General features: G+C 31.9%; 1 protein-coding gene across 1 annotated transcript in view; it reads right to left on the reverse strand.

Moving 5' to 3' along the window:
- LOC137619496 (serine/threonine-protein kinase SIK2-like) overlaps positions 1-12,465 on the reverse strand; it is a 134,046-nt gene that overhangs the window by 69,812 nt on the left and 51,769 nt on the right. Inside the window, 2 exon segments of the mRNA XM_068349575.1 lie at positions 4,357-4,420; positions 12,046-12,162. Coding sequence (XP_068205676.1) covers positions 4,357-4,420; positions 12,046-12,162 — 181 coding nt within the window.

The following is a 12,465-nucleotide window of genomic DNA, read 5'->3' on the forward strand; positions in this document are numbered from 1 at the left end:
ACAATCTCTCATCTAATACCTTCTCTAAAACTTTCAAACCATACTCTGTTAGTTAATTCCCCTGTAGTTACTATAATCTATCATATAACCTTTCTACTTAAATATAAATACCATTAGACTCTCGTCCCAGTCTTTAGGCATTATTTTCCTCTTCCCATATTGCTCTCAATAAATCCAGCATCCATTATTTCACCTCTGTAGCAGGTATTCAAATTGAAACTCTGATGGGCCTGGTGCTTTACCATTCTTCAATTTACTCAATGCCCGCCTGACTTCTGTATTCCGTATCTCCATCACTGGTCCCATCACCCCTTGTACTTCTCCCAGCTTCCCTTTCTCGTTTTCAATATTCAATAGTTGTTCACAATATTCTTTCCATACCCTCTTGATATCATAATCCCATGAAATATATTTCCATCCCTATCCTTGATAATTCCCAGTTGCCCCAAATCCTGTCTTTGCCTTTTCCTCAAGTATGCACCAAATGCTTTTTTGTAGAACGAGTTGACATAAGCCTCTTTACTTAGTTTATAATTGGATGATCTTTTTTAACGTTGTTAATGAGTTTTACATATTCTATGTTTTCTATTACTTTTCATATATTATTATTATTATTATTATTATTATTATTATTATTATTATTATTATTATTATTATTATTATTATTATTAATGTTGTTGTTGTTGTTGTTGTTGTTGTTATTAACTGCTCTAACCATAATTTTAAAGACAATAGCAGTTTTAATTTGTTTTCTAAATACGTTGAGTTACTTTACATCACAAATCTTGACTTTCCAAAATTATACAATCCCTGTTTCCAAAATTCCACCCATTCAATCGTAGATGTCTCATTTTTTCACGTATTATCAATCACGACTGTCTAAGGCTTTTGTGAAACTAAGGTCTGGCTCAATATCATCTGAGAATTAGTCAATTCTGACCATCCTACTTGTCACTCCATTTTATGTAGGTATCAGTAGGAACGTTTCATGGAAAGAGCATAACATAATCTTGGCAGACTATTCAGATACTTATGGTCTCTAGATTTAAATGCCTCATTTATATGTCTGCATACAGAAAACTGCTCCCGTTGGCGAGGCTTCACCTTCCTTGCAACTGACAGATTTTAACTAATAATTTACCATTAACTAATTTGTTGCTCGATAAAACGACTTAACTACATAGTGCCGCTTCTTCAGGCCCACATACTCATAGGTGCTCTCCCGTGAGGTAAAGAGTTGCCCAATGTAATAAGTCACTCCTAGGCTTTATCTTAAATAGAGATGATTACTGAATACATTTCTGTGCTTATAATCCGTTTTTACAGCACGCGACCTACATCACCTTTCTGATGTCTGATCTGTTTTATCCCAGCAATGACACGTTCGGTACAATGAGCTTTCTTTGGGGGCAAAAATACAGCACTGTTAACTATCAGAACGAATTAGCCACACAGAGTGAAGATGAACATACGCCCCATCTAGTTCTAAAATTGAATACATCATTACATATTAAAGATACTAGAACCTATAAATCACCAAAGGACTACAACTTGCATCATAGAATTCTACCATAAAGATAAAGGACTTCACCAGAACCTTATCAAAAACTTCTGCATATTCTAAATCTTCTTATATTCTATTCATTAAATATTTCACAGTCCATTTCATTTCCTGTAGCATCAAAATATACAATTTATACTGTAGGTGTCTATGTCAGCAATATAGATAAATCTTATGTAGTCCCCACACCAACTCCATTTCTGGAGACAAGACGTGTTAAATTTCAGAACTGAAACGACATACCTATATTCTTTTTCTTGAAATATTTTCCGATAAAATCCATTAGACATCACAAACATTAAAACTTGTTTTAAAGTTTGGAAAGAAAATGAGACGAGAATTTTTTACCATGACTGGAAAAAACCGCTTCTGCACCTTGTGCTACGAAGTTTCCTAACAACAAGAGGTTCCCCGACTACATGTATCAGTTGAAAGGCCAAGCGCGCTCTTCAGGCATTGTCTGCAGATCTGATTATCCTCTTTTGGAATTGTAAAAACAATAGCAAAACAATATACCGTTTGATTGGAATACTGAATAGTATTTGCTCTAAGGAAAATCGTTTTCTTTTGATCATTTTTATCAAGGAATTTGAGGGATTTGAATGTTGTAACAAGTTTGACTAAAAGTGCGTCTGAGATAAGGGTGTGTTTTGTATCCATGGCTATTTAATATAGTCATGGATGGAGTGATATGGAAAGCCACAGAAATGACTTTAAATGTTTGCACAATGTGTGACGGTATCTGCTTTCTTTTGAACCTTTGAGTGCCAAGCTTCATCAAATTATTTGGTATTCATGCCAAAAGCATTCTTGTTTTAAATTTTACTTAGCTCATCTTTACACAAAAATATACAAAATAGGACTTTGCAACATTTACTATCGTATAGCTGAATATTTTTAATTTCCATTGATAAATAATTTTACATGCTTTGTAAAATTTTCATATACGTAACTGATAAAGGAAATTGAAACAAACTGGTAATTACTGTACGTGTATTGCGTACAATGGAGCTCAAAGAATCTAGTTGAAGTGAATAGAGGAGGTTCAGAGTGAAAGGGAAAATGTTCAACCTGTTGAGATTAACTGATTGTTACGAAATATATGATAGGGTGAAAATGTGTCTGTACGTAAAGGTGGCATAACGTTGTCGTAAGTGCAAGGATGGGTCCGATTTTTTTTCAGATGGTTTAGTCATATGGAGAGAATGGGGGGCTATATGTTAGTGAAAACGGAAAATGGCGAGAAAAAGACATAGAAAGTGCTGACGAAATTTAGTGTAAGCATATTAGCTAGAGGTGAACGATGCAGTTTAGGAGTTATGGTGCACTAATAGATGAGCTTGTGTGTTTGTCTAAAAGATGGCTTATGTTGTGAAAGTTTTCAGCAGTGACTGCAATCACGATTCAGCAGCCAAAGCATGAATGAAGCTGGCAGTGAGAGCATAGTCTTATTTAACTAAACTAAGGATTAGGGTACGTTGCCTGCATTAAAAATGACCACTGTTCGATTCCCAACTTGCCACAAGCCATTTGTGACTAATTAGAGAAGGGTATGTGCTCGCAAATCCATCAATAAAAAATAGCTGGAAATCGGATGGTTTTACCTTTCAAACGTCATATTTGTATTATGAATATAATATACAGATAAATCTCACATGTTCATTCAAGTTTTCAAAATTTGTATGGAGTAATATATTTAATGTTTCCTCCTAACTAAGGCTGAAAGTTGTTTGTACCTCATACTTCAAATCAACATTCAAAAATAAAAGATGACAATCGTAAATAAGCTCTCTCTCTCTCTCTCTCTCTCTCTCTCTCTCTCTCTCTCTCTCTCTCTCTCTCTCTCTCTCTCACACAAATTTTATCCAAAAAGCTTTGTGTTCAAGGTTGGGCCCTACGTCTTCCTTCTTTTTATTGTGTAAGACAACAATTGTCGCTGAAGGAAAGGAATTTCTACAAAATTAGATTTGAACATCGTTGTACAAAAATGAAAACCTTGGTACGGTCTCAAGGATTTCAGTTCTGAAATTATTAGTAGGTGAATGGCGACTAATGAACTAAACTACTAATATTTTCCACTTCTTTCGTACATAAGGAGTTTAGCTATATAGTTTTTGGTTCCTTCCAAAAACTTGATTAATGAAACTATACTAAAATTATACAAAGCTAGAAGATTGAATTTAACTCGACGTAGATAATAGAATCAAAAGTTTAATTCTAAGGTAATTGAAATCCAGAATATCCTTAAACTTTCCCGGGTGTTTTGATTGTTCTCTTGCTTGAGGGTACACTCGGGTACATCACTCTATCTTATTTCTCTTCCTCTTGTTTTGTTAAAGTTTTTATAGTTTATATAGGAGATATTTATTTCCATGTTACTCTTCTTAAAATATTTGATTTTTCCTCAAGTTTCCTTTCCTCAAAGGGCTATTTTCCTTGTTGGAACCCCTGGGCTTATAGCATCCTGGTTTTCCAAATGGGCGTATAGCCTAACAAGTAATATCAATAATAATAATAATAATATCAACAACAACATCAACAACAACAACAATAATAATAATAATAATAATAATAATAATAATAATAATAATAATAATAATAACAATAATAATAACAACATCAAAAGCAATAATAATAATAATAATAATAATAATAATAATAATAATAATAATAATAATAATAATAATAATAATAATAAGGGAGTTCTCACTCGTACTACAAAGGGTATGCAAATCAGAACTACGTCAGTACAGAAACACCAACTTCAAATTTCACTAAATCTATACAACACTTACCGAACATTTCCCCGTTACTTGCATATTCGGACACCAAGTAAATCATGTTTTTAGATTCCATAACCTGGAATAAAAAGAAAATACAATAAAGAGGATTTTGCATAAGCAATTTGTATCAATAATTCAAAAAGCATACATATTGCAATCATACATATTAACTCCAAGAAGTATCTGATGAATGTTTAAAAACAAATGTTATTCCTATTAAGCTATTAAAATCATCGACTTACATGCACATGCATGTGAGAGAGAGAGAGAGAGAGAGAGAGAGAGAGAGAGAGAGAGAGAGAGAGAGAGAGAGAGAGAGATCGTATTGCATGAATAGCATCATATATGAGCGATGCTATAATTATCACTATTTTTCTTAAGATGATTATTATTATTATTATTATTATTATTATTATTATGATTATTATTATTATTATCCTTACTAATTATTATTATTATTATTATTATTATTATTATTATTATTATTATTATTATTATTATTATTATTATTATTATTAATAGCCAAGCAGCTACCTGGTTGGAACAGCATGATATTCTATATTTTTATAACTGTATTTAAGTTACATGGTTACATAAAGTAGGATAAATTAAGAATTTATTAAATGCACTTGAGTGATATGAAAATGACGTTATTGTACACAACCAAGGTTTTGCAAGGTCCTCCTCAACTTAATAAGTCCAAACATGCTTCTGTGCTATTAATCTTGCTTAAGCCTTTCCAGATCTTTAAGTTTGTTACCACTGAGATTAATATTTCGAGGGAAATTGCAGTCGTGCGTGACCAGCCGTTCCGTTTAATGCTATTTCTAGGGTACTTTCTTTTTCTTCTCTTCCTCTTTTTTTATGAGCCGATCATAAAGCATCAGAATCAGAAAGTAATTAGACGAGGAGTAGAGAAGGGGAAGATGCTATCACGCAAGAGGGGGTTTTGTTTGACGGAAAGAAATTGTTTCTCATAACATTAATGACGGAATTGTGTATATATATGTATATATATATATATATATATATATATATATATATACATATATAAAATGTATATATATAAAGAATGTATATATATATATATATATATATATATATATATATATATATATATATATATATATATATATGTATATATATAATATATATATATATATATATATATATATATATATATATATATATATATATACTGTATATATACATATATATGCATACATACATATACATTCATATACAATACATACATATATATAAATATATATATACATACATATATATATATATATATATATATATATATATATATATATATATATATATATATATATATATATACTGTATATATACATATATATGCATACACTCATATACAATATATAAATACATACATATATATGTGTATATATATATACATATATATATATATATATATATATATATATATATATATATATATATATACAGTATATATATATATATATATATATATATATATATATATATATATATATATATATATTGTATATGCAAATATATATACATATATACATGTAAATATACAGTATATATATGTACTTATATATACAGTTTATATAAAATGTTAAGATCAATATATGTGTATTAATACAATATATATATATATATATATATATATATATATATATATATATACATATTATACTTAAGATCAATACTAGATATGTAAAGATAGGTAACACGTGAGGATTAACATTTTCATTATTAATATTACGTGAATAATAATAACAATAATAACAAAACGAGGAAGAAAAAGTTTTCAGACAAGAAAGAAAATTTTCAAACTACAAATATGAAGTAACTGATCGAAAAAGATAAAAGGTTGAACACGAAAAAATTGTTTTCCCGTCTTGACCTATTTTTAGGTTTAAAATCTAATTAATTAAACTGTTATGGATAAATTGTAACACATTTGAAGTCTTGCTTAATACTCTAATTAAGATTAGCTTTCCGTGAAGACAAATAATAATTTCGCAACATTTTATTGCTAATTCACACTTATAGATTAATTTCACGCAAAATCATAAAAAATCAAAATCTGTAAACGTGTACGTAAATTGGCCTTGATTCGGTTTTAAAAGTTTTAAAGGGAAATAAGAAGTTACGACAAACACATTTAACTAAAACTGGATTCTTTTAAGTAATTACTTTAAATCAAAACGTAAACTCACCACCAATAACCTTTTATTTCCATGAAAATAAATATTACCCCTAGTCAGAGTCTTAATAGTATTAAGAACTAAATGAATGTGAATTGAGGCAGTTGCTTAATACACCGTATAAATTAACTAACTACTGTGTGACTAGTGGTGAACATTTTCATTTATCATTTCTATGTATATAAAAATTAACTATATATGATTTCCAGTCATTACAACTAAATGTTATTTTTTATATTTATAAATAAATAATTCTTATTTAGAATGTTTTCGCTATAATACCTCGCGAGATAAATGACCTAGCGTATCATTCAACATAAAATAGTTAAATCAAGGAGAGAACTCTGTGCAAAAAAATAAATAAATAAATTAAAAAAAAATAGTATCACATAATTGCTAAACTGATTAGGGGGTCTGCAAAAATTGAATATATAATTGTCAAATTGAGTAGAGAACTCTGTGCAAAAAAATAGTATCATATTGTTAAATTTATGAAAGATCTCTGAAAAGTCAATATAATTGCCTAATGGAAAAAACTCTATGCAAATGAAAAAAAATAGTATCATATAATTGCTAAATTGAGGAGAGAACTCTATGCAAAAAGATAGTATCAAATAGTATCATACAATAATTAAATTTAGGAGAGAACTTTATGCAAAAGATATATCATAGTCTTGCAGCCACTTGATAAACCTATAAAACAGCATCAGAAGAATCTTCTTGCGCCTTTTAATCTTCCATTACAAATACTCTCACACATGAAGACCTCTCCGTTCTGCCATCTTTCCCATTCATTGATAAATGCACTCTGTAGGTTTTTTTATCTTTTTTCCCCCTATGACTCATTAATTGTGTAAGATTTTCTCCTCTAAATAACAACCTACATCATAACAACGGCTTTCACTTTGCCCCACTTTTCTACCATAGTCATAGTTCTCCCTCATTCAAATCTCTCTCTCTCTCTCTCTCTCTCTCTCTCTCTCTCTCTCTCTCTCTCTCTCTCTCTCTCTTTGACCTAAAAACACCGACAGTTCTTTATTCAAACCCATTTCACTTCCATGGAATCACTGCACTAACAATCCTTTAATACGATACAACTTTTAGCTCACTGAACTCTTAGGTTTCCCAACTACAATACTCGTATGCCTTACTTACCTCACAAACTCTTATGAAACATCCCTTTGTTGATTCGCACCATTTACTATTACTCAAAACCAGCTTTACATTAACTCCTCGCTTTCTGCATCACACATTCTTAATACACTACATTTACATTCGCACCATACATTTCCAATAATCCACATTACACAGCTGCTAAGTTTATATAGATAACACTGTAATTATATCCCCAACCCTTAAACTTGAGAGAAGCTCATTCATGAGAAAAAACAACAAATGGTTCACACAACCTCTCCTAGTCGACATCTAGAATGGCCTTCACCCATCCAGCTTTACATCATTAGTAAATGGAACCTGGAGAGAGAGAGAGAGAGAGAGAGAGAGAGAGAGAGAGAGAGAGAGAGAGAGAGAGAGAGAGAGAGAGAGAGAGAGAGAGAATAAACACAATACAAGAGTTGCATGATCCCATGCACTTTTCCAAGCATCACTTTGCCGTTAATATTCCGTTTTGCTTTTCCCTCGGCTGTTGTTCCTGATTCATTTAGCTGGAAACATAATCGTCACAGTGGTTATTCTTTCGCCGCAGAGAAGAATGCCCAAGTTCAAGTTATTGCAAGAGGATCGGATAACGACTAGGGCCCCAGAGAAGGATGAGAGGTGCTGTAACAATACAGGGCTGTCCTTCTGGGTCAAACGATCTCTCTTCTTCCAACCTCTCCACTCACACAGATAGATATTAAACCTTGATAATTAATAACGGTATATTTTCAGTAATGACTGTCAGGTGAAATCTAAATATTCTAGGACTATAAAGTACATATTACATTGATAATAAATAACCTTAGTCCACATATTTCAATATTGCTTAAACGTTCAAAAATTGCAACCTCTGTCAAGGCCAAGGAATCCATACACCAATATATGTATATATGTGTATATATATACACACACACACATATATATATATATATATATATATATATATATATATATATATATATATATATATATATATATATTATCGATTTATTATTTTTCCAAAGTGGCTATGAATCTTTTTATTTCTTCTATTTTTATACGAGAATATCACCACGGCACCGACAATCAAAAGGCTTAGTGATGTACCGACCGAAAGGGCTTTCAAACTTGCTTCATTTTAAGTACTGATCACCTGGAAGTTGGCGACTTCAATAATTCCTGAAGTTTTAAGAATCAACTTTTGGATGTGGTAACACCTGTCTGAATTGGCTTATATGTCATGATAAGCATTACTTTTCAAGCAGTTTAAAACGTTCTCTTCAATATTAGATGACCAATCCAGTAATGAATGCGGTGTTATTAACCCTGGGAAATTTTTATGCTTTTTCAAACGAATCTGGGCCAGGGTTCACAACTATTGCATTCCAGAAAAGGACAATTGCTGTTTTTGCTACTGGTAAATTTATACTATTCAACCATGCAATAAATGAGAGATTATAAAGGGTTTTCTGCTTTCTCCCGTTAATCCATTATGGAATGGAAAACATCTTGGACATAACAAACAATTCTTCTTCACTTGAGGGGTTACTGCAATAATTGTTCAGGGACCAATTCTCTCTTGGTAAGGGTAGAAGAGGCTTTTTAGCTATGGCAAGCAGCTTTTCTAGGAGAAAGACACTCCAAAATCAAACCATTGTTCCCTAGTCTTGGGTAGTATCATAGCCTCTGTATCATGGTCTTCCACTGTCTTGGGTTAGAGTTCTCTTGCATGAGGGTACATTCGAACTCACTATCCTATCTTATTTCTCTTCCTTTCGCTTTGTTAAGAGTTTTTATAGTTTATATAGGAGATACTTATTTTAATGTTACTCTTCTTAAAATATTCTATTTTCCTTTCCTCACTGGGCTATTTTCCCTGTTGGAGCCTCTGGGCTTATAGCATACTGCTTTTCCAACTTTGGTTGTAGCTTAGCTAGTAATAATAATAATAAATCCTATAAACAAAAACAATAAGTATATAAAGTGTAATATAACACTAGCCTTTTTTATACTTTTTGTTAATCAAGATTAAATAACATTTCACATTTTGGTATTATTTTGTTAGTTGTTATATAACAACATACGGTATCATCCTCCCAAAAAATAAACTTACAATAATCTATGCTTAAAAACAATCTTATGATCGCTGGTCTTTATCAACTAAAATTATTATTCAAATAGATTTTTTGGACGTGTGATGAAAGTAGTAAATACGGAAGCAGCATTACGCAGGCCTATGGGAAAGCCCCGAACTTCGTGAAAAAAGACCTTTACGTAAAAGGCCTACAGAATTCCAGCGGAAATTGCACAAGAAAGAGGCGTCAAGTCATATCACGTTAAACTCCATTACGGAAAGGTTGTGTGCTTTTGATTTTATTACGCAATACGACAATACGTTTTCCTAATCCGTCTTCAAATTGTTACGAAGGGTTTTCAACATTGCGTGGTTAATTTTGTCCTAATGAATGTACACCAACGTAATGAATTTTAAACGTAATGAAAAGAGGTCTCAACTTTTACCGATAAAAAACATTAGAGCCTTTCTAAGGTTGAAAAAAATATAATACTATTCGGTACAAAAACTCTTAATACGAATTTGCGAGAGCAAAAGTAAATGGAAATATACTGCACACATCCATCCAAGGTGTGGAAATTTACCTGCCATACAATAATCGCCTTACTTTAATTTCCGAAATCTTTGAAAACTTAAATAATAAAACGAAATGGCGAATTTCTCCTTTCACGTGTTGTGGTCCAAAGCATCGCTTACACACACCAATAAGACAAATCTTTCTTAAATAAAATCAATCCTCAAGCTTAACAAAAGTAATGTACGTTCACTTGTCCCATTATGCATAAGTTGAATATAAAATCCAGAGATAACTATGCAACTACATATCAACAGTAAACGAAATTGATTTAACATTAAAAGATTGAACATAATGACAAATATGAATCGTTGAAAGAAAATAATATTCTCATGGTTCAATACAAGGAATGAGGATGAATATAGGAAGGGAATTCTGGTCTTAAAATCCTGCGAGAAGGACTCAGAGGCCATTCAACTGTAAGGGGAAACTAAAGGAAAACTATGAACCCTAAAGTTAACTAATGGACAGCAACATTGGCGTTTGAGGACAAACTCCTTGAATTGAAAATGGATGGCATCCTCATACAGACAACATTCCACTTAGTAATCTTTACAGTTCAATATATCGAGTGAAGCTGCCCAAACTCTTGAAGGTAACTGTAAATAACTATTTGGATTTTCCCTTAAAATTAATTGTCAGTATGATATGTTTGACCAAATTTAGGTCAGAGAAATTTAACTATTGTGGTGGATAACGTGACGAATTACCTTAACATCCATAAAATATGAACGACAAAATGACTGCTTTGATAAGATGAGATGAATAGTAATGGAACAGGCTTAAATACAACATATATTGCAATATTAAACAACGACCATTGCTTCTATGTCCCAAAGCAAATCAATCTAATGCATATCAACAAATATACAAGTTTTGTTTGCACACATTTTCATGCGTAACTTACTGCAAAATACGTTCTCACACTTTAATTATTTCTGAACATCATAATGGGGGTGCTGGATTTCTTCATTCTATCCCTGCAATTTTCCTCTCAATTGTTCATTTGCAACTCATGAGTAACGTGGACATAATATTAGATAACTTTTCTAAATTATGGCCTAAATAAATAACCAATATCCTTTATTGATCGAAAATATTACTTTCATACCTTTTCCCATCATCATTATTATTATCATTACAGAGCAAACACTTACAAGGAAGAAACCTAACCAGCCATAATTTTAATAATCATCTGAACCATACGGTACAAGTAGAATTTCAATTTGAAAATTGGAAAAAGGCACATTGTTCGAACCCTGACTATCTAATGAGTTTAATTGTCGCGATTGAAACGACATAATCAAGCTGCCTTTACTTCCTATTGTAGATTAATTTTATTTCCATAAAAATAACCAAAAACTCGTCTATATCTATTCAAGGGTTTCTATCCCCAACAAACATTGCTCACGAGCTGTTACGATATCAGTGGAAACCCTATCTTGAAAGATTACCTTGGATTTTCAGTCTTTCTTCTATAAAGCATTAAGTTCCCAAAGAACAAAACCGACTAAGGAACAAAAGCAAATACTGCAATGACTAATGTTCTTTCATCTATTGGAAGGTGAATGTCCATACAAAATACAAGAGAGAGAGAGAGAGAGAGAGAGAGAGAGAGAGAGAGAGAGAGAGAGAGAGAGAGAGAGAGAGAGAGAGAGAGAGAGAGAGAAACTTTCTTAACATTTAAATACGGGTCTAAAAGCCAAACTTACCTGATACAATTTAATAATGTGAGGATGGTCAAGAGACTTGAGGACTTTAACTTCACGGTGGACTTTTTGTAAATTTGAGGAATCCAACTGCGATTTGTCGATTATTTTGATGGCCACCTGCAAAGGGAGGGAAAAGTTACCAACAAAAATCATCGGCCGATAAAACACAAGACTTTGAGAACATGAATTCTAATACACAGGAGACGGTCATGAGGCGGTGGTGTCTGAGGGGATGGAGGTGGTGGTGGTGGTATTGATGGTGGTGGGAGAGGTGATAGTGTTGGTGGTGTATGGGGACAGGGATATTGCGAAAGAGGATGGGGAGGAGCTGGGAAGTAATGGGCATGTACTTCCTTTTGCGGTTATATGACACATGCAATTTTCATTTAGTAAAATGCCATTTATATTCTTATCCTTCTA

This window comes from Palaemon carinicauda, chromosome 26 (assembly GCF_036898095.1).
Source record: "Palaemon carinicauda isolate YSFRI2023 chromosome 26, ASM3689809v2, whole genome shotgun sequence".
NCBI lineage: Eukaryota > Metazoa > Arthropoda > Malacostraca > Decapoda > Palaemonidae > Palaemon > Palaemon carinicauda.